The 23,809-nt window shown below is 38.9% G+C and overlaps 2 protein-coding genes and 1 long non-coding RNA gene across 3 annotated transcripts; 1 reads left to right on the top strand and 2 right to left on the bottom strand.

Moving 5' to 3' along the window:
- Positions 1-1,310: 1,310 nt before the first annotated feature.
- On the bottom strand, positions 1,311-11,765 carry ngb (neuroglobin). The gene is made up of 4 exons (XM_089003958.1): positions 11,635-11,765; positions 7,895-8,003; positions 6,725-6,844; positions 1,311-6,649 (listed from the first exon to the last, which is right to left on the bottom strand). The coding sequence occupies exons 1-4, from the start codon at positions 11,730-11,732 to the stop codon at positions 6,497-6,499; spliced, it is 480 nt and encodes a 159-aa protein (XP_088860084.1). The 5' UTR covers positions 11,733-11,765; the 3' UTR covers positions 1,311-6,496.
- LOC148893428 (uncharacterized) lies at positions 7,834-22,840 on the top strand. Its single transcript, XR_016115932.1, has 3 exons — positions 7,834-7,881; positions 11,679-11,928; positions 22,737-22,840. It is a non-coding gene; the product is annotated as an uncharacterized LOC148893428 (long non-coding RNA).
- Positions 12,712-22,892, bottom strand: fam161b (FAM161 centrosomal protein B). The gene is made up of 8 exons (XM_089003950.1): positions 22,636-22,892; positions 22,097-22,521; positions 20,947-21,242; positions 18,127-18,245; positions 17,314-17,481; positions 16,972-17,071; positions 15,679-15,821; positions 12,712-14,113 (listed from the first exon to the last, which is right to left on the bottom strand). The coding sequence occupies exons 1-8, from the start codon at positions 22,890-22,892 to the stop codon at positions 14,080-14,082; spliced, it is 1,542 nt and encodes a 513-aa protein (XP_088860076.1). The 3' UTR covers positions 12,712-14,079.
- Between the last annotated feature and the right edge of the window lie 917 nt (positions 22,893-23,809).

Raw genomic sequence — 23,809 nt, 5'->3', positions numbered from 1 at the left:
ATCGTTGCTGCTCCCGTTCACTCTTGATGTGATGTTGAGCGCTCGGCATTGCGTAAAAAAATGCCGATGTGCCCCAAAAACCCTTGTTTTTGCCGCTCAGAGGGGGGTGATGAGCCCATCCATGGTTGTTACGTAACCGGGGATGGAAAAGATATTGGGCCTCTTGTGACTGGAATCTAATTGGCCATTTTTGCATTCAAAGCATCTGCGACAAGAAGGCCAAGATGGTGGCCGAGTAGGTAACCGTCAGCAAGTGCTATCATTAGCTTTGCTTTTTTGGGAGATGGATTGTTTTTCTGCATTTTTGGCGATGATATTCATCAAGGAGGAGACTCTGCTGAGCGCCTTTTCGGCAGCATGGATATGCCAGCACCGTTTTTGATTGTGAGGAATGTCAGTGCTATTTGACTGTCATCACTGTGCAGCGCTGGGGCGATTGTGCTTTTTTTACGCTTGTCATGAACAGCATTTTTACAGCCCCGCTTTGTTCAGCGGAAAGGTCGGTGCTGTTGGGCAGTCTGCGGCTAGATTGATGCATGACTTGTCGCGGCTCGGAATTGAAGCGAATTTACGTGGGACAGGATATAGGAGACAATCTCTTCTCGTCAATGGATGCTTCATGTTTGTTATATTATTTGTTATTTAGTTTTTTTTTTTACTTTATGTTACTTCCGGGTTGTGCTGGCGCGTGTGGCTGCCGCTGCTCACCCGCAGAAAAAAATACCCTGTGACTGTAAAGTGTCCTTGAGAGTTTTTGAAAGGTGCTTATAAATGAAATGTATTCTTATTATATTATTATCATGTTTGATTTCAACATTTAGCTTGTAGCATACGTGCACATTCCACCATGATGTCCCTGATCCACTGGTGAAAAGGACGTTTTGATCCTCTCTTTCATCTAGAACTGCTTCATGCAACAAAGAGGGTCACATTATTTGTTATTTAGGTTTTTTGTTCTTTTGAAAAGCTACCAGAACACATAAAGTATCAACAAACCAATTAAACTCTTTTATCTAGAACTGCTTCATGTCACAAAGAGGGTACAGCAAGTGCTTAAGAATGAATGACTCTGTGACTTTGTGTTGTCATGTTATGTGTTGTCATTGTTTTGACTTCAAGATGGCACCGCGAGAGTCGCTGCCTTTTCAGCAGCTCCTGTATTTTGTTTTTCTACTTCTTCCTTTCCTTTCCTCTTACTTTCATCACTATTCTGCAATGAAATGTCAAATTTCTCCACCGCGACACTAATAAAGACTAATATAATCCAATCCAACACACTGATACGGATTTGCTCGAAAACGTCCACGTGAAACGACTTTATTGAGTCTTAATTATGCACACATAAAAGTTCGGAAACTGTAGCATTGAATTCAGTTTACAAAGAGTGCTTACCGTCATCCACTGTAATTATACGCTTTTGTTTTTCAACTTTTTTTTTTGATGGTGGTGGAAAGGTCAAAAGGTCATCACAGATTGCTATAGCAGCTGACAATAATGATGAGGTAGACAGCGACGGTCGATGTTCCCAGAATAATATGTCATGTACCTGTGGCTGTATAAAAAAAGGATTGAAAATCAAAGGCAAAGCCGCACAGGGCGATGTAGCGAAGCTAGCAAAGGAAACATCGCAAATACACCACCTGCACAGAACAGTTGAATAAATTGAAAAACAGACAACGCGTGGGTTAAATACGCATCTGGATATCTGATTTGACAAAAAATAATGAATCATAATAATTGTTTATGAATATGGTTGTTGTTTAGCAGTAGCGTATCGCTAACGCCGCATCACACTGGGAGCCGCTTCTAATATTTCGGTTGCCTTGTTTTAGCTACGGGTGATTGGCAACATATTAGGAACACTGCTCAGTGTGTTGCAGAGAATTTTTAAACTTGCACACGCCAGTGATCAACATAATGCTTGACTGACAGCGTCAATCATTGTGCGTACAGTGATACCTCGGTTTACGAACCCCTTGGCTTACGAACTTTTCGGTTTATGAACGTTACATTTATGAAAATATTACCTTGGCATACAAACTTTTTTCGGACACGGGGCTGACTCAATGAGTGATGTGTTGCGAACGAGCCCGTTCTGCTAACAACAAAATGGCAGCTGACTGTTTTTGTCCTCTATTCCCCGCCCCCAGTCTTCCGTTAAAGTGATTGGTCAAGAACACAGCAGTGAGGGGGGTAGTTTAAACATTAAAGAAACAGGCAGACGACAGTGAGCGAGTTTCAACTTTGATAATTCAAAGGCAGAGTGTAGACTGCAAGGTTAAAATATCCCATCAATCAGGCTCCACAAATAACCCGCACAAGCCATCTGTACACTTGATGCAAAAAGCTATCAACCCAGCTAAACAGAACACAATTGATGAGGAACTAGGTAAAATGATCGCAGAGAAAGAACCTACAAGGGATCATTCCTCAAGATAGTGAAAGAAGAAGGCTACGTTCCTCATCAAATTTTTAATGCTGATGAAACCGGCCACTGCATTCCAGCAAGACATTAACGACCATCACAAAGGTAAATAAAACAATTTTATGATACAGTATAGTTTATTTCTTTTATTATAATACCATATCACATTTATGATACATAAAATAAGGTATATTTTGTGTAGTTTTAGAAAATTAGAAAGTAGAAAATTAGGTTTTATGGGGACCTGGGAACGGATTATTCTCATTTTAATGGTTTCCTATGGGAACGTAATTTTTGGGATACACACTTTTTGCCTGAGACACTCTGTCTGGGAACCAATTAAGTTTGTAAGCCAAGGTATCACTGTACCTAATTAAGCGACCAGTGCAAGTGTATTTTGTCTTGTTTTTTGTTGTGTTTTTTTAAAGCATGAACTTCATGTAAATCTACAATGGTTGGCGTTAATATACATGCACATCTAAGTTTGGAATAGAAAAATAAACTTTTTCAATGTAAACTCAAGATAAAGCGTTAAAAACCACATATCAGCAACTTGGATTTACAGTTGTGTTATCAAATACTTGGCACACTTGTTCAAATACTTGGCAGCGAAAGAAATTATGAAACACCGTTTATGCTAATAACACTGGTCATTTTTTCCATTTTTTTTACAAAATGTTTTAATCAGAGAGGCAACTTTTCAGGTTTTTTTTGGGGCGGGGGCATTCCAAATCCGACCTTGTTTTTGTACACCATGTCAGCTTTTCAAAATAAAAATAATGTAAAAATAAAACTAAAAATAAAATTAAATATAATAAAAATAAAAAGTAAATTAAATTAAATAAAAATAAAAATAAAAATACTACTAATACTAATGAAAATAATAATTGAAAAAAATAATAAAAATAATCATCATCATAAAAATAAAAATAAGAAAAATAATAAGAAAAAAAATCTTCAAAGGGTCGCCACAGCGAATCAGTGCCCTCCATGTTCAGAGGTTTGATTCGCATGTTAATAATAATAATAATAATAATAATAATAATAATACTGTCATCCATGTTCATAAATCATAAAAACAATACAATGTTAATGTACTAATCCATGAAGATGGCGCCGCGATAGTGGCTGCCTTTCCAGTAGTTCCTGTATTTTCTTTTTCTACTTCTTTCTTTCCTTTCCTCTTCCTTTCATAACTTTGCTGCTGTGAAATGTAAATTACTCCACTGCGAGAACGACTAAAGGTACATCCAATCCAAATCCAATGTGTGCCTTATATGTGAAGTCATATTGAGTCGCGAAAGGTCTCGCAAATAATGTTAGCAGCCGCTGACTCAATTGCGCAAAGCATGCTGGGATATAAAAAAAATTGAGTTTTATTTTGGTAATCTCTTAAAATTAATTTATTTGCCAGGCGGATTTTTTCTCTCGATTTAATAGTAATAGGTTCATCAATAGACGAAATTATGTATTAATTATTTGTCTATTTATGTCTCTTTTACGTATGTATTTGTTTAAGTATTTATTCATTTGTTTTTTAGTTTTGTCTATTTATTTGATTATGTGGTTTTATGTTTTATTTATTAATCAATTATTCGTTTGTTTATTTATTTGTGCGGTTATTTTTTTTAGTGTTTATTTTTATTTTTCATGTTATGTATATTTATTTAAGTACTTATTTCATAATTTTTGGCTATATTTATTTATTTCATTTATCAGTGTATTTATTTGTTTTTTCATTTATGTATGTATGCATTTATTTATTTATTTTTGTCTGTATTTGTTTGTGTTTTCATGTTTATGTATTTATTTGTATTTTTTTAATGTATTGAAATTTTTGTTTGTTTTTGTTTTTTTACTTTGTTACTTCCGGGTTGAGTGAACGCTGGCGCGTGTGGCAGCCGCTGCTCACCCGCAGAAAAAATATCCTGTGACTGTAAAGTGTCCTGAGAATTTTGAAAGGCGCTTGATGACATGAAATGTATTCTTTATTATTATTATTATATATTTTTTAACTCTCAATTAATCTTTCCTGATGTCGTGCTGCTCACATCACAGCTATAAATGACAAGAACGTATCGAAAAATGTGATACGCTTAGGAGAAAAAAAAATCTATAGTATATATATTTTCTTGTTAAATCGTCATTACACATACGTTATATAACACATAAAGCCATCTCTGATTAAAACTTGCCATTGACCAACACGATGATACACATGATTTAAAATCCCTTTGCAATCAATGAGGAGGTCATTTAATCCAAAACAAAATGTCTACCATCAGTTGTTTAGCGGCTGTATTTCCCCCGCTCCCCCCAAAAAAAAAACAGACGGCAGTGATTGACGCCAACCAAGTTTTACAACTTGGGCATAACAGTCTTGTTTGTTAACAGTCAGATGAAGCCGACTGAGATACATACTCACGGCCTCCATTGAAATGAGAACCATACACTGCGGTAAAATAAGGTGCATGAGGACACCATAACAGTCAGAGATTATAGTAGAAAGCTATCAGGGTGTTAACAGTTCTTGTCAGTTGTTTGTCCGTTGGAAAAAAAAATCTATATTTTCCAGTATATAAGGCGCACCCAAAAGCATTTGTTTTCTTTAAAATATGATCCTGCGCCTTATATGCCGATGCGCCTTATATGTGAAGTCATATTGAGTCGCAACAACTAATGTCAGCAGCCACCGACAGAAGAAGTCATGCGCAAAGCATGCAGGGATATATTAAAAAAAAAACTTTCATTTTGGTAATCTCTTCAAGGACAACCGAAGTCTCTGGACAAGTTGTGTCCATAATTTGTAAAATGGCTTCAAATGACTTCTACTGAGCGTATTTTACAAAGATTCCACCACATATAGCTTTATTTTCCGTTTAAGACTCGCGCTGAATATTCAAGAAGTCTTGTTTTTGAGTTGGTGATGAGTCTGTACGTGACGTCACTAAAGAAACGCCCCTGACCGAAAAAAAAAAGACACATTGTAGCAGTCCTTCCATCATGTCAATGTATTTTTCTGTACTTGTTTGGACTGAAAACCTCGTGTTGCACCCACAAGCTGCCAGAAGAGGGTGTCCAAGCTCCACGGAATGAATTTATCAGCCTGTGGAAACGGGCTGATTCATTCATTCTCACAGGAGCTGGTCGCCATTTTTTCTGCCTCTTTTCTGGGATGCTCTAAAACGTTTTTCTGATGTCAGTTAAGAAACAAAAAAGTGATGTCGGTTGTCCTTTAAGTATATTTTACTGCATTTTCTATGTTGGAACCAGATCCACTTGTTAGCTGTCGGTATAAACACGTGTCTACATCCAGTTGTGTGTGCTTTTTCCTCAACGGCTCTACTGGTGACCCCGACGTGATCCAGTGTAGCTGTTGAGGAAGGAGCACACACATTACACGTTACATTATCTAATGTAACCCCACCCCCTACTGTAGCACCTTATAAAGCGTGTGCCTTATATACGGAAAACATTTTTAAACATGTCATTCATGCAAGGTGCGCATTATAATCTAGTGCGCCTTATTTATGGGGGTGCGCTTTATAAATCCGGTGCGCCTCATCCACCGGCAAATACGGTAATAAACATTGAAAGTTGGATAACACACATAAAACAAAAACACCTCTATGTGTAGAGCGATGCCATTTTGTTTTGGTCCCAATTTGACCCAAAGCTGCCCGTCGTGTGAACACACTGCGAACTCATATCACTTTGAGTAGCGTAAATGGAATATTCATCGCTGCGTGACGCTTTTCGGATACATCACATAGTTCACGATGGTCAGAAGATATAATAAAAAGCGTTACAGTATATACAAAGTATATACAAAGCTTGCTGAACGCCATCGCAAAGACAAACTGCGTGATCGGTGGAGTGCGGCCAAAGCATCCATTCGCCTTTTTTGCTTTGCACTACTCCCCCAATAATGTACGGCGAATGTACAGCAGCAAGAAAGAAAAAAATAATGAAAAGCCACAGACAGCGCTGCCAGTTACACAACCTTGTTCCATGGCAACCACAACGAGCGAAGAGGACAGCAACTGCTCAGCAGCTCACGCGGGCGGCGTTTCAGTCTGCCTTGTCCTCGCCGTTCTCAGCCCATCCTTGGCTCATGGCGGCCACCACGATACCGTACATATTCAACCACGCTTGACGCATGGCCGCTGTATAAGCTTGGCCCAAGTTGCACTGCAGCATGTAAAGGAGCGACTCACCCACTACCTGTAAGAGATCCAAACAAACACGAGTCACTATTTTTTTTTTTTTTTTGCCCGAATTTTACTGTGTTTCTCCTACAGCAAACGACTGTGGGTTGACCCCCACGGCTTGATGCTTCCTCCCCAGGTTGAGAAGAAAATCCCCCAACGAGTGAAGATCGTCCAGGTGACTGACGGCGGCATCGATCACAAGCATCACCTGGAATCAATGGAGGAATGATTATTAATAGCTTGATGATTAGTGTGAGCTTGATGATTATCGCGAGCTTGATGATTATCGCAAGCTTGCTGATTATTCACTAGCTTGATGATTAGTGCTAACTTGATGATTTTTTGCTAGCGTAGTGATTATCGCTAGCTTGCTGATTAACGCTAGCTTGATTATCGCTAGTTTAATGATTAGCGCTAGCGTGCTGATTATTCATTAGCTTGATAATTAGTGCTAACTTGATGATTTTTGCTAGCGTAGTGATTATCGCTAGCTTGCTGATTAACGGTAGCTTGATGATTATCGCTAGTTTAATGATTGTCGCTAGCGTGCTGATTATTCACTAGCTTGATGATTAGTGCTAACTTGATGATTTTTGCTAGCGCAGTGATTATCGCTATCTTGCTGATTAACGGTAGCTTGATGATTATCGCTAGTTTAATGATTATCGCTAGCTTGATGATTATCGAGAGCTTGATGATTTGTGCTAGCTTGATGATTGTCCTTAGATTGACGATTATCACTACTTGATGATTATCGCGAGCTTGATGATTGTCGGTAGCTTGATGACTACCGCTAGCTTCATGATTATCACTCGCTTGACGATTGCCGTTAATGATGATAGCTAGCTTGATGAATATCGCTACCTTGATGATGAGCGCTACATTGATGATTATCGCGAGCTTGATGATTGCCGCTAGCTTGATGATGATTCACTAGCTTGATGATTATTCACTAGCTTGATGATTCTGGCTCGCTTGATGATTATTCACTGGCTTGATTGTTATTGCTAGCTTGATGATTATCGCTAGCTTGATGATTATTGACTAGTTTGATGATTATCGCTAGCTATATCATCCACACATTTTTTATGTCTATTTTTTTCCCATATGCAACATTTTGAGTAATTTGCTTCAAGACACAAGGACCTAAACGGTAACAACGAATCAATTCTCTTTTTCAGGGACAGCGGTTACAACAGGGGAGCGACATTATCACGTAACAACGTGCATGAAAGAATTAAAGAGGTGAGAACCTGACCTTGGTGACATGCTCCAGGAACTCTGGACTGGAGAGGCATTCTTGTGTGTTGCCACAGTTTGTGTTGTAGTGGAAAAGAGTAAGAAGAGCTGGGTCTAACTCAAAAAGCCTAGCAAGGATACAAATCACACATTTTTTACGGCCATATAATGTTCATTCTCATCTACCGTACAGTCGGGTTGATATTTAGGAGCACAATCAGTTGAATATTATTAACTATTTAAGCAAGGCCAGGCAATTAAGCTTTATTTATACAGTATTTGCGTATTTCATCCAATGTCCTTCAACGTGTATTTAAAGGACAACCGACACCCTCGGACAAGTTGTGTCCATAATTTGTAAAATCACTTCAAATGACTTCTACTGAGCGTATTTTACAAAGAGTCCACCGCATATAGCTGTATTTTAGACTCGCGCTGAATATTCAGGAAGTCTTGTTTTCGAGTTGATGACGATGTCTGACGTGACGTCACGTATGGAACGCCCCTGACAGAGAAAGTGACACACAATGCATTTTGGGTACTTTGTTTGGTCTGAAAACTTCGTGTTGATCCGTGTTGATGGCGAAATTAGAAGCAAAACACATAAATAATGCGATGGTGAATCGTTGTGTGTTGCACCAAGACTAGTATTTGACACTAGTTGACACAAATTCCCAGCAGCCAAATCAGCCCATTTCCAATGGAGCTTGGGTGCCATCTTGTGCATTTTCTGGGCGCTACATTGCAGTCCAGACTTCTCAAAATAAGATGGAAGGACTTATTTAATCGATTGCAAACATTTATGCTTTCCTCTTCTGAACTATTTGAATCATATTCATAACTGGATGAGTAACAAGAAAGCATCTCCGAATCTGAAGCCATTGTTTTGATTCTCGGGCAAGGCAAAACATCTGGGCGCGATGTCACGAACATGGGGGCGGGCCCTTCTGAAACTGAAACTTTCTGTGGTCATTTTGAAGTAGTTTTGGGACACTTGAAGTCATTTTTATTGATGTTTTTCATTTGACTAAAAACATCAGCCTGCGTCAGCCTATAAAAAGTTTTTTTTCTGATGTCAGTTAGGGGGAAAAAATGGTGTCGGTTGTCCTTTGAAGTAATATATTTTCCGTACTATAAAGCACATCGGATTATAAAGCGCTCCTACAATGAATGACATATTTGAAAACAAGATTTCGCTATAATTTTCATTTTCAGATGGCAAACATGAAAATAGAAATTGCAGAATAGTTTACTGTGTGGTATTTTCTGCATTTATATGATCTGGAAAGTATTCCAGGTTTTATCAGTTTATCGCCATACAATTATAAATACAATTAGAGATTAGCAATCTTCCTTCTTTAAAAATTGTGTTTCTTAGAGGTTCTCATGGGATAGCTTAGCCTTAAAAATTTCAGAAATAAACAAAACATTTTTTGGGGGACTATATAGAACAACAACAAATTTTCCAATTCGAACCATTGCACCAACAACGTAAAATTACGGCAATATGGAAAACAAATTCCACCTGGCAAAGTGATTTTAAAGGACAACCGACGTGACTTTTTTGTTTCCTAACTGACATCAGAAAAACGTTTTATAGCATCTAAAATACCCCAAACACGCAGTATGATATTTTTAGTCAAATGCAAAACACCAATAAAAATTATTTAAAGTGTCCAAAATCTGCAACAAAATGAACCGGGAAGTGGCCAGTTTCAGAAGGTCCCGCCCCCTTGTTCGTCATGTCACCCCAAGACGTCTTGCCTTGCTGGAGAATCAAAACAATGGCTTCAGATTCGGAGAAGATGCTTTCTTGTTACACATCCAGTTATATATGATTCAAATAGTTCTGAAGAGGAAAGCATACATGTTTGCAATCGATTAAAGAATTTATTCCGTGCCATTTTGAGGCAACATTGGGGGGAAATGTATCACCCAAAAAGAGGCAGAAAATGGCATCCAAGCTCCTGTGATGAATTAATCAGCCCGTTTCCACAGGCTGATAAATTCCTTCCATGGAGCTTTGTCGCCCTCTTCTGCCTCTTTTTGGTCCTATATGAAGTTTTCAGACCAAAGTACAGCAAAATGCATTGACGTGATGGAAGGACTGCTACAACGTGTCTTTTTTTAGGTCAGGGGGCGTTCCTTTAGTGAAGTCACGTACGGACTCGTCACCAACTCAAAAACAAGACTTCCGGAATATTCAGCGCAAGTCTTAAAACGTAAAATATAGCTATATGCGGTGGAATCTTTGTAAAATACACTCAGTCTAAGTCATTTGAAGACATTTTACAAATTATGGACACAATTTGTCCGGAGACTTCGGTTGTCCTTTAAGAGATTACCGAAATCGAATGCTGTTTAATATATCCCAGCATGCACCACACACTACTTCTTTGAAATGGAGTCAGTCGTTGCGAGACCTGTTGCGCCTCAATATGACTTCACGTGTAAGGCGCACATGCGGGGTCATGTTGTGAAGAAAACGAAGGCTTTTGGGTGCGGCTTGTACTCCAGAAAATACGGTACATTCAATTAAAAGCATTTCCAGACAAAAGAGTTGAAAGACTAAAAAGTAAAGGATTACAAAAACAACATGGTTTGTACAAGATTTTGGAAAAAATGCATTTTAAATGAGCTTAAAAAGACCGAAACCACAGGTATTAAAAGAATAAAATAAATTAAAAAGCATGAATCAGCATGGGGGCACAGCAAGGTGAGCCTCAATTAACTCATTCACTGTCATTCACGAATTTATTCGGAAATTGAAAAAAAAATGACATAGAGCGCCATTCTAGAATTTGTTTTTTCATGCTTCATTGCCGATAAAGCGCTGGCCATAGCCTCTGGCAATGTTTTTATTTTCCACAAGGGGTCAGCTTTTCCCCTTTTTTCAATGTTAACGCTTTGTTTGAGCTTCAGCTGTTGTTAAAGCGATATATAAATCAATATGTATGTGTTGCATTGTGTTTTGGACAGCCACCCTCATTTGAAGTTCATATAACTCCAGACCCAAATCATTTAGCATGACGTGGAGCGCCATTCCCGAATTTGTTTGGGTTTCGTTTTTTTCTCGCGGGGGTTCCCATAAAGCACTGGTCAGACCTCTGGCCATGTTTTCCCTTCCCACAAGGGGGCAACATTTGCCTTTTGTACAGTCACCCCCATTTCAATGTCATATAACTCCAGACTCATATAATTTAGGAATTAACTCTTTTTTTCTGATGAAATAATCTAAATTTTCTAACACTGCATTGAATATTTATATATAGTCCTAAAACTCAATATTCTGGGTGACAATGACAAAAACCCTGGCACTGGAGTGGACAGATTTTTGCCCACGTCTGGCAATGAATGAGTTAAGGGTAGTTGAGGGGGGTCTGATTAAATATGTATACATAATTTTTAAATGTTTACAGTCACTTTTTTTGCTGACCAGATTCACTGGAAATCACTATCCTGTCATTTTATGAACCCGAGAGTTATTGCCACATAAAACTGAAAGCGGTCCTAATACGGACAGAGCGAATTCCCACCCCACTCCCCTCGTTCCCCCAAATGAACATTACCATTACTCCCTGTGCACGTGTCAGATGTGGCAGCGAGCGAATAACAACATTGAAAGCCGTCGCCAAGCAACTAAGGCAAAGCCGCCTCTGGTTTCCGGTGCGCAGAAAGGTGATGCCGCGAGGAGTTCCAAACCAAAACAAAGATGACAAAATCCATGCCAGCATCCGTGTCTTCTATCTCCATAGTTACCTGGAAAACATGATGACGCCATGAGGAACTTTATTTTTGCCCAGGCTTTCCCAGCTGCTTCGGATCAGCTCCTTGTCCTTCCCTGACAGTGTCTCCATCCTCCCTGAGGGGTTCAAGTTCTTCTGGAGGAGGGTGGAAAAACACGCAGCTTCTCTAAAGGATAAGATGGCTCGGTTGTGCCATAACACCGGAGGAGACAAAACTTGTGCACCTGCAAGATAGAGCGGAGCATCAAGTGATGCGGACCTGGAGGTTGTGCATGAGCAAAAATATACTCACCTTCTTCCCCAAAAGGTAAGTCTGAGCTGTGAACTTGTGCACTGCCACCGTGGCTGCTGTCTCTGCCCATCTCGCCCCCCTTGCACCCCCCCCCCCCCCCCACATCCTCTCCCTCCACCTTCCCCACTCTTTCGCGCTCTCTCTCCGGTTATTATTCATGCAACAGAAGGAAAAAATGAAGGGAAAAAAAAATAGAGAAGATGCAGCGCCTCCTGCAGGTGAGCACGGAAATTTATGTCTTGCACATAGAATTATAATACAGTAAAGTCTCGTTATATCGATATTCAAGGGAGTCCGAAAAAATATCGATATAACCAGGACTATCGATATATCCGACCCTGTTTGCATGTAATTTTCTCCGTGCGTGCATAGAAATAGTATCGATATAACCGGGACTATCGATATATCCGATATCGATATAACGAGACTTTACTGTAATCATAATAATAATAATAATACATTTCATTTATAAGCGCCTTTCAGAACTCTCAAGGTCACTTTTCAGTCATAGGATAAGTCTTTCTGTGGATGAGCAGCGGCAGCCACACGCGCCGGCATTTACTCAACCCAGAAGTAACTCAAATACTTAGAAAGCTAGCTAGCTAGTAGTCAATAGATAGCAAATAGATAGCCAGCTAGACACCTAGCTATATAGCTAATAGATAGCAAATAGCCATTTATATAGGTAGCTAGATAACTAATAGATAGCCAGCTAGATAGCTAGCTAGTCAGCAAGATAGCTCATAGATAGCAAATAGACATTTATATAGGTAGCTAGATAACTAATAGATAGCCAGCTAGATAGCTAGCTAGTCAGCAAGATAGCTCATAGATAGCAAAGAGCAGTGACAGCCACACGCGTCAGTGTTCATTCAACCCAGAAGTAACTCAAATAGATAGAAGGCTAGCTAGCTAGACAGCAGATAGTCGCTATATAGCTAATAGATCGCTAATAAATAGCCATCTAGATAGCGAGCTACCCAGCCAGATAGCAAATAGATAGTCAGCTAGATAGCTAGCTAGCCAGCCAGATAGCTAATGATAGCCAATAGCCAGCTAGATAGCTAATAGATAGCAGCTATATAGCCGCCTGACCTTTAGTACTCCGTAACAAACTCAAATTCACAGAGGGTCAAAAAACAGAACATTGTCGAGGGCCAGACCATTTTTTTTTCATTCATTTGTTTATGTTTTTATTATCTTTAAGATACAGTAAACTACTGCATTAAACATCCTCATCCATTACAGTTGAATTTTTCATTAAATACTAAAACCAGAACAGGTTTAAGAAAATAATAAAAACAAAAACAAAGAAAAAAAATCAGGCTTCTCTGTTATATGGCGTAACAGGTTGGGCTTTTTTTTCCCATCAGAGGTGCATCCCTGGGATACGCTGTTCCCATGACAACCAAGGGGTGGTGAAGGTGTCGCCGAGACAGCTGTGTCACGTGATGGCTGAAATCTCAGGGATGGGCTGTGATGTTCAGCATATCGTTAACTCATTCACTGCATTCATGTGCAAAAAAAATGTGTCCGCTTCAGTGCCAGGGTTTTTGTCATTTTAGGACTACATAAGCATTCAATGCAGCGTAAGAAACCTTAGACTCTCTTCTTTCATCAGAAAAAGATTTAATTCCTAAATTATATGGGTCTGGAGTTATCTGAGCTTGAAATGGGGGCGGCTGTACAAAAGGCAAATGCTGCCCCCTCGTGAAAGGAGATTTTTTTTTTCCAGAGGTCTGACCAGCGCCTTATGCGCTGTGCCGGACAATAAGGCGTACCTTTAAAGAATAAAACAACTTTTCCTCATATAATATATAATGTATAAAAGTTTTCCAAATATAAGGCACACCACATTATAAGGCGCACAATATTACTTCACATATAAGGCGCATCTTTGGAAGAAATCGAAGGATTTTGGGTGCACCTTATACACTGGAAAATACGGTACTATTGTTTTCCCCTTGGGATTTTATGGTTTCAGATGTTTGGAGATTTCTTAATTCATAGTTGCAAATGTTGGCGTATCCCATCGTTGATGTGGTTGAGTTGACATGAGTCATATTTTGAACACGCTGTTGTGTTCGAGGCCACAAAAAACATTGTACCGTCTTATCATGACGATCATTCCCCTGTTTTACTGCAACGCCGTTCTCATCCACATCTTCAATTTTCTCCGCCCTCGTCTGCATTTTCTCCCCTAAATCAGACATGTTGGGTTAGAAAATGTCTAGATTGTAATTATATTTCATTTTTACATGCCGACTGTATTTTTCTTGTTCCGGGCAGGCCCTGTAAAATTACGTAATATCGCATGTGCAAAAAAAAAAAACCACATGATATCTTTGGCCCGTCGATGAACACGCTATTCATAATATTACTGGACATGGTGGGAGCCCATCAAGTATGATGAAAAACAAGTGCTAAAAATTCTCACAATATGAATCTGGAGTGCAGTGATACCTCGGTTTACGAACCCCTTGGCTTACGAACTTTTCGGTTTACGAACGTTACATTTATGAAAATTTTACCTTGGCATACAAACTATTTTTCGGGATACACATGGAGCTGCCACAATGAGTGATATGTTGTTCGCGAACGAGCCCGTTCTCCTAACAACAAAATGGCAGCCGGCTTGTTTTGGTCCTCTATTCCCCGTCCCCAGTCGTCGGTTAAAGCCACTTGATTGGTCAAGAATGCAACAGTGGGGGGGGGGGGGGGGGGGGGGGGGGGGGGGGGGTTACAGACAGAGAGTGAAGCCATTCTCAAAAAAAGAAAATGGCACCCGACATTTTTTGTGTCCTCTATTCCCCGCCCCCAGTCTTCAGTTAAAGTGCACGTGATTGGTCAAGAACGCAGCAGTGAGGGCTGGTGGTTTGAACATTAAAGAGACAGGCAGACGACAGAGAGTGACAGAATGAATTGAAAACAGTGAGATTTGGACTCGTTTCAACTTTGATTTTTCAAAGGCAGAGTGTAGACTGCAAGGTTAAAATTCCCATCAATCAGGCTCCACAAATAACCCGCACAAGCCATCTGTACACTTGATGCAAAAAGCCATCAATCCAGCTAAACAGAACACAATTGATGGGGAACAATGTAAAATTATCACAGAGAACACCTACAAGGGATCATTCCTAATAAAGGCAAACCCAATCCAATCCAATTCCTCAAGATGGTGAAAGAAGAAGGCTACGTTGCTCACCAAGTGTTGAATGCTGATGAAACCGGCCACTCCATTCCATCAAGCCATCAACGACCATCACAAAGGTAAATAAAACGACTTTATTATACTGTACAGTTTATTTCTTTAATTATAATACCATAGCACATTTATTATACATAAAATAAGGTATATTTTGTGTAGTTTTAAGGCTTAGAAAATTAGAAAGTAGAAAGTGATGTTTTATGGGGACCTGGGAACGGATTATTCTTATTTTAATGGTTTCCTATGGAAAATTAATTTTTGGGATACACACTTTTCGCTTTACACACTCTGTCTGGGAACCAATTAAGTTGATAAGCCAAGGTATCACTGTACTTGTCGTGGACATATGGGCTTGTGTCACCCTTTGATCCCCCCCCCCCCCCCCACACATACACACGCTCTCGAGTGTGCAAAGAACCAAGACAAGAGTGCGGAAAATCCTCTTGGACCCTCTGCACCCTGCTCACCCCCTTTTCTAGCGCCACCCCTTATGTCTTTTTTTATGACGATACTAGTGCATCGTGTTCTACCGGAGACAAATTGTGTGTTCTACATACTTAGCCAATAAAGATGATTCCGATTTTGATGAGATGAACGGCTCCGTGACAGCGCCTCCCTTTTCTTCAACAAAGCATTCTTCGAGACCAGCTTTCCTCAGTTCATTCTTGTATACCCGCTCTGCTTCAGCTTTGGCGTTCCTCTGATCAAATGAAAATTGAGATCACAGCAGCAAATGCAAGCAGATGGCGATACAGTGATACCTTGGCTTATGAACTCAATTGGTTCCCAGATAGTGTGTGTAAGGCAAAAAGTGTGTATCCTAAAAAAATATTTCCTATAGGAAACCATTAAAATGAGAATAATCCGTTCCCTGGTCTCCATTAAACACAATTTTCTACTTTCTAATTTTCTAAGCCTTGTAACTACACAAAATATACCTTATTTTATGTACAGTAAAGTCTCGTTATATCGATATTCAAGGGAGTCTGACAAAATATCGATATAACCGGGACTATCGATATATCCGACCCTGTTTGCATGTAATTTTCTCCGTGCGTGCATAGAAATAGTATCGATATAACCGGTACTATCGATATATCCGATATCGATATAACGAGACTTTACTGTATAATAAATGTGCTATGGTATTATAATTAAAGAAATAAACTGTACGGTATAAGAAAGTCGTTTTATTTACCTTTGTGATGGTCGTTGATGGCTTGATGGAATGGAGTGGCCGGTATCCTCAGCATTAAACACTTGATGAGGAACGTAGCCTTCTTCTTTCACCATCTTGAAGAATGATCCCTTGTAGGTGCTTCCTATGCGATAATTTTACCTAGTTCCTCATCAATTGTGTTCTGTTTAGCTGGGTTGATAGCTTCTATGCATCAAGTGTATAGATGGCTTGTGCGGGTTATTTGTGGAGCCTGATTGATGGGATATTTTAACCTTGCAGTCTACACTCTTGCCTTTGAACTATCAAAGTTGAAACAAGTCCAAATTTCACTGTTTTCTATCCATTTTGTCACTCTCTCTCTCTGTTGTCTGCCTGTCTCTTTAATGTTTAAACCACCTCCCCTCACTGCTGTGTTCTTGACCAATGACGTGGCTTTAACCGACGACTGGGGGCGGGGAATAGAACAAGCCGGCTGCCATTTTCTTTTAGGAGAACGGGCTTGTTCGCGAATGACAACATCACTCACTGTGGCAGCTCCGTGTGTATCCCGAAAAATAGTTTGTATGCCAAGGTAAAATTTTCATAAATTTAATGTTCTTAAACCGAAACGTTCGTAAGCCAAGGGGTTCGTAAGCCAAGGCATCACTGTACATCCGAACACATACCTTACCTGTGTCACCTGTTCAAACAAAAGAGGGCGCTTTCCAACGCGAGCTTTCATGTCCTGCAGATCCCTCAAGTAATCTTTTGTCCTTTGTCGATCCGCCTCCCTGTGGATCAGAATCACAATCATCTTTATTGGCCAAGTATTTAAAACACACAAGGAATTTGTCTCCTGTGGAACACGCACTAGTATCATCATTAAAAAAAAGACATGAGGGGAGTCGCTGCAAAAGGTGGTGAGCAGGGTGCGGAGGGTCCAGTAGGGATTTTTCCGCACCCTTGTCTTGATTCTTGCGGTGTGCTAGTCCTCGAGAGTGTAGCGTGATGGACTTTCTCGGCCCTCACTTACCGATGGTGCCGCACTCTTTGGTCGTAGACTTCTTTCAAGCTTTTGTGAGTGTCCAGCAACTTGGAATGGAGGGAAACAGTCTTTCTCAAGGCATCGGACTTGCTCTGGTATTTCCTAGCCCACTCTGCACTCTCCTGGTTCTTCCCATCCCTTAGCTCCATGGATTTTCTTTGAAACATGAACATTTTTGGTTCCATAATGAACTAAAAAGGTTAAATGTTTTGAAGAAAACAAAAAGTTACTGAAGCCTCATTTTAGTTTGGTAAAACTAACGAAAACTATTTCTATATAGTACAATACATTACAACACAATACAATACATAGGGATTACAAAAATGTGTTTCATTTTAATCCTTTAATAACCTACCTATTTAAAATGGCATTTTCTGTGTAGCTCTCTCTTGTTTCTTTGTTTTATTTATTGCATTCTATTTGTGATTATATTTTATTTATTATAGTACCTATGCTTGTCTGTGACTGTAAGATGTCCTTGAGAGCTTTGAAAGGCGCTTAAAATGTAATGTATTATTATTATTATTATTATTATTATTATTTAATCCTGCTGAGTGACCTTTTTTATTTTACATTTGACAAATACTACATATATATAAAAAAAAAAATCTAGTCCGAAAACGAATGACCGCTACAGTATTCGCAAAACAATTTACTCATAAACGTGCTATCAATGAATAAAAACCAAGGTTGAAAAAAACTCCCAAGACAAATCAAAATGGACTAAAATGAACATTCCAAAACTGTTCACTCGTTTAAGTCACTCACAAGCCAAAGAAGATCCCCTTTTTGGGACTTTACCTGATGGCCATGCGGCGTCGCCTTGTTGCATCTGTGATATAAGTTGGGAGTGTGTCAGGAGACAATGATTTTAGGGCACCGCATGACTTGCTTCGACTTAGATTACTTTGATGGGGTATCTGTAAAAAAATAACATCAAAAATAAATAAATAATAAGTCATAATAAGAATAATCATTGTAATAACAATAATAATAATAATAATAATAATAGTAATAATAATAATAGTAATACTGATAATAAGAATAGTAATAATAATAATACTGATAATAGTAGTAATCATAATAAGAAGAAGAAGAAAGTAATTGTAATGTTAATGATAATGATAATGGTAATAATAATAATAATAATACAGTAAAGTCTCGTTACATCGATATCGGATATATCGATAGTCCCGGTTATATCGATACTATTTCTATGCACGCACGGAGAAAATTACATGCAAACAGGGTTGGATATATCGATAGTCCCGGTTATATCGATATTTTTTCGGACTCCCTTGAATATCGATATAACGAGACTTTACTGTACTTCTTATTCTTGTTGTTGTTGTTGCTGTTATTATTATGACCATTACATAATAATAATAATAATAATAATAATAAGTGTAATTGTAATTATAATGGTAATAATAATGATAATTATAATAATTATAATTGAAATTGTAATGGTAATAATAATAATAATAATAATACTAATAATAATAATAATAATAATAATAATAATAATAATAATAATAGATTTCTCCACTATGAGGAAAATAAAGGCTCATTTAATTATCTAATTATGATGATAATTCAAATAATTCTAATACTAATAATAATTAAAAAAGATAATCAATCAATATGAATACATAACAGGGAACAATATTAAATGGCCATCCATTATACAATTGTATTACATTTTTAATGGAGACTTTTGAGGTCAAAATGCCATATTTTGAGGGCTACAACTCGACACCAGATATGAAAAAAAACAAACTAAAAATAGGTGTAAAATGCTGAGGTTTTCCAAACGTGAGACAGCGTGCCTCCGCTCAGACAACATCAAACAATTGGAGTACATCCCTGAATCTTCTTTTCCTTTCGGCTTTTCCCGACAAGGAGTCGCCACAGCAAATCAGTGTCCTCCATGTTTGTTTCAATATCACATCACATGGTCATCCCTTTGATTCCAGCCGTACTTCACAAACACATTTTATGGGCCTATTATTCTCTCATTAATTCTCGTCTATTAAGTCCTCTGGCAGCACCTTCTCCCCCTCTGCCAGCCCCTAACCTCCACAAATGTTTATATGAACAGACTGAAGAAAAGAACATAAAGAAAACTGAACAATTATGTAAGAACGGGCGCACTTTTTATATAATATGTGCATCGGTTACAGCCTGGATGGACATACTTGACAAAAAGTCCCTTCCCACAAAGATGACATACACATGGCTTTGGAATAACAATTTGAGGTTAGTTGTAGAGGTTAGGGTACATGCAATAAGGGTTGGGAGGTTTATAAATATCTTTCTATGAGAACCTAGGCTTGTGTCACATTAGTTTGTTCTATTTTCAGTAGCTCCATAAACATCAAACGAGGGAAGCAAGATGGGACATTTATGATGATGAAGATGATGATATATTTACTTTGTTTGTGTTTTTGTTGAAGCACGAATAAGTACATTACATATGATTATGATTTTGGCAGCACGAATATGCCAGCACCGTTTTTGATTGGGAGGAATGTCTGTGTCATTTGACTGTCATCGCTGGACAGCTCTGGGGCGATTGTGCTTTTTTTGCGCCTGTAATGGGTAGCATTTTCACAGCCCCGCGTTGTTCACCGGAAAGGTTGGTGCTGTTGGACAGTCTGCGGCTGTTGCATATGTGGAACTGTTGCAGCTTGGAATTGAAGCGGATTTACAGTGGGACAGGAGATGTGAGACAATCTCTTTTCGTCAACGGATGCTATAGCTTTGTGTTTGCTTTCAACATTTAGCTTGTAGCAGATGTGCACATTTCACCATGAGGTCTCCGATCCAATGGTGAAAAGGATGCTTTCATCCTCTCCTTTTTCATCAAGGACTGCTTCATAAAACAAAGACGGTGCAGAAAGTGTTTAAGATTTTTTTCTTCAAAAAAACTGAGAATTTCTACTTCTTCCTTTCCTTTCCTCTTCCTTCCATAACTTTGCTGCTGTGAAATGTTCTCTACTGCGAGACTAAAAAAGGCTAATCCAGTCCAATCCAATGATTTTGATAGTGACTATGATTATGATGATGATGATGATGATAATTCTTATTATTATTATTATTATTATTATTATTATTGATGAGGATTCTCCAGCCGTCTTCTGTACTTCTTTGAAGGAATCGGACGTTTCGCTTCTCATCCAAGAGGCTTCGTCAGCTAACTAAAATTTTGATGGTATATATATATATCCCAGCAAAATTTTAGTTCGTTGACGAAGCCTCTTGGTTAATAAGTGAAACGTCCGATACCTTCAAAGAAGTACAGATGACAGCTGAAGAAACCTTTTCATCGATGGACCACTCCTGTACGACTGAGAGCTTACACAGACATTATTATTATTATTATTATTATTATTATTATTATTATTATTATTATTATTATTATTATTATTATTATTATTATTATTATATCAAGACATGATGTGGTACAGAAAAGAATGAGGGCATAGGAGGTATCTAGAAAAGTTGACATCAATCTCTAATTAAAAACTGCATGATTGTAAAAGTACAATATAGACCATTTCATGAATAACCAATTACGGTAGAAGAGGAAGTGATCCAAACAAGAAGATGGATGCTTACCTGTGACTCTTTCGGACATGGCTTACTTTGCCTGGCAGGAAGAGCGGATGTTCTCAGGTAGAAAGGTTGACACTTGGTCAGATGTTGGTCAGATGCTTTCAGAGTTTGTGTCTGCAGAGCTTTGTGCAGACGGTTGAAATTGGGCACCTGGTGGTTGATCTTGGGCTGGAAGCTCGGCTTCTCATCCAGGAATCCCAGCTTTTCCATTTTGGTACGCTCTGCAATGCGAATTTTGCGCTCCTCTGGATTCTCTTGATGTGTGGTACTGAGGTGGGATATTCGACAATGTTCCCGGTCTACACCAAAACAAAAAATGTCGATGACTTTGTGATGCCGAAAATATCCGGCAAATGAGTATGGGGGTTCCAGTTCTTGAAATGGAGTTCATTGGATCGGATTGGATAAGCCTCAGTGGATAAGTCTCGCAGTGGAGAAATTTACATGTCACAGCAGCAAATTCATGAAATTAATAGGAAAGGAAAGGAAGAAGTAGAAAAACGAAATACAGGAGCTGCTGTAAAGGCAGCTACACTCGCTGCACCATCTTGAAGCCAAAACAACAACAAAAAAACAAATAATGTGACACAATTTTGTTTTATGAAGCAGTTCTAGATGAAAGAGGAGAGGATCAAAGCATCCTTTTCACCAATGGATCACGGACGTCATGGTGAAATGTGCACGTCTAGCTACAAGCTAAATGTCGAAAGCAAACACGAAGCTGTGGCATCAATTGACAAATAAACACTGTCTCACATCTCCAGTTCCACGTACTGTAAATCCGCTTCAATTCCAAGCCACGGCAGTTCCACATAAGCATCGGTTCTTATTATGTATGTTTACACTCCTTTTCCTCATGAGTAAGACCTATCAATGCACTTGTAAAGTAACAAAAGTGCACATAAAGAATGAGTGTCATGATTTTCTCACATGGCCTGTGCTATGTACTGTGAATCCGCTTCAATTCCAAGCCGCAACAAATCCACAAACGCATCGGCGCTCTATATGTGATCATAATTTTTGGGGGTGCTGTTTTATCTCACAAATAGATTTTAAATAACACATCAATCTGTTAATATATTACACAGTACTGACTTTTGTCTCAATTCTTTCCTGTACCTCATGCATCATTCTAGGAAGGAAGTTCTCATACCTGCTGGCTCTTTGACTTCTTTAGGAGAGGACTGTTGGACAGTTTTTACAGTTGTCTTTTTTGTCTCCTGTGAAGCCTGGTTCAACAGTTCAACCATCTTCTCCTGTTTCTTCTTTTCTCTCTCCTGGAAGCTGAAAGGCTTCTGAACAGATAGCAGAAACGTTTTTCTTTGCTCTAACCCTTCCTTCCTTTCCTCGTTCCTCCGCTCCAACATCTCCCGGTAGAGAGGAAGTCTGACTTGATAGGGGACAGGAAGTGCGCTGAACTTTTTCTTGCATTCAGCTTCAGATTCCTCCTCTTTCTTTTGCTGGGTTGTTTTACATAAAGCAGCTCGTTCACTTTGCTGTGATCGGGCGGGAGACCGAGTGAGGTGTTCCTTGCACTCTGATGAAGATTCCAAGACTGGAGCAGATAATTCTAACGCCCTACAATAGTTGGGAAGATAATGGTCATTTGGCAGATCTCATTTATTTCCAATGAGAGAATACATTCTTTAAAACAATCTTTTAAATAAAAAAAGGAGCAAAAAAGGGACTTACTTAGTCTGGGATGGCATTTTGTTTCGATGATGTGAAAGTAGAGTGTTGTGATAAATCCGACTCTCCAACTGTTCTTTGTGCCTCTTCTCCGTCTCCTGCAGTTGCCGTTGAATCGTCTTGCTCAGGTCTCGCAGCCTTTGATGGAGGACTTCTTTTGACTCACAACTATTTGTAAGCATCATCTCTGGCTCTGACATATTTGCTGGTTGAGAGGGTTGAAATTTCAACGGAAATGAATAGGTAAACATTTCATCCATTTCATTATTAATCTATTCGACTTTCACCCTCCTGCTATCTATTCACAAGGGAAGCAATGAGCCCAATTTAGTTCAAGTCACGAATAACTACTTGTTTTCAGCCCTGTGCCTCTGACAGGTATCCATCAATGGCATATTCTAAATGGTTGACATGAAGAGGAAGGGGTTAAAAAATGAAAGAACTCGCAAATAAGTACTTAAACTACAAACTGAACAGTTGTGGTGGGGGGAAAAATCCATTATAAGTGGAGCATAAATTAATTCGGTTAATTAATTTAACCGACCAGTAAGACTTTAGTTACGACCAGTAAGACTTTAGTTCGCTGACGAAGCCTCTTGGATAGAAGGCGAAACGTCCGACACCTTCAAAAAGTACAGATGACGGCTGAAGAAACCTTCTCATCGATTAGGCTCATTAACTTTTTGACCGCGTCTATGTCACCATCTACCTATTGACAAGTTTCTATCCAACCCTGATCGAGTTACTCTATTGGAAAAGAATTGTAAATATTTCACTGGAATAAATTTGGAGATGACCACACCCCCTTGTAAAATTACGTGTTTCCGTGGCAACCGAACAATACACACAAACGAGCGCACAAAGCAGATAAAGAGTTCACTTCGAAAAGCGTTATATTAATTGTTGTTTTCAAATTGAATGTGCATTGTTGTGATTTTTGAAAAGCGTTACGGGTCCCTTACCTGAAAAACAGGCGAGTTATGTATTTTCCTACATCGGGGCTTCTTAGTTTTTAGCGATAAAGCACAGGACACTACATTTGGACGTGTTTGAATAGAAACAAAACGTAACACATTATTTTAGATAATTTAAACAAAATTAAAGAAACAAAACTAAAAAAAACAACGAAAAAGACATAAAGGACCACCCTGATGTTAGTCGATAACGTATCTCTGTG

This window comes from Hippocampus bargibanti, linkage group LG09, assembly GCF_051943395.1.
Source record: "Hippocampus bargibanti isolate YZ-2025 linkage group LG09, ASM5194339v1, whole genome shotgun sequence".
Lineage (NCBI taxonomy): Eukaryota > Metazoa > Chordata > Actinopteri > Syngnathiformes > Syngnathidae > Hippocampus > Hippocampus bargibanti.
Note: the sequence above shows the minus strand (reverse complement) of the source record. Positions and strands in the feature narration are given on the sequence as shown.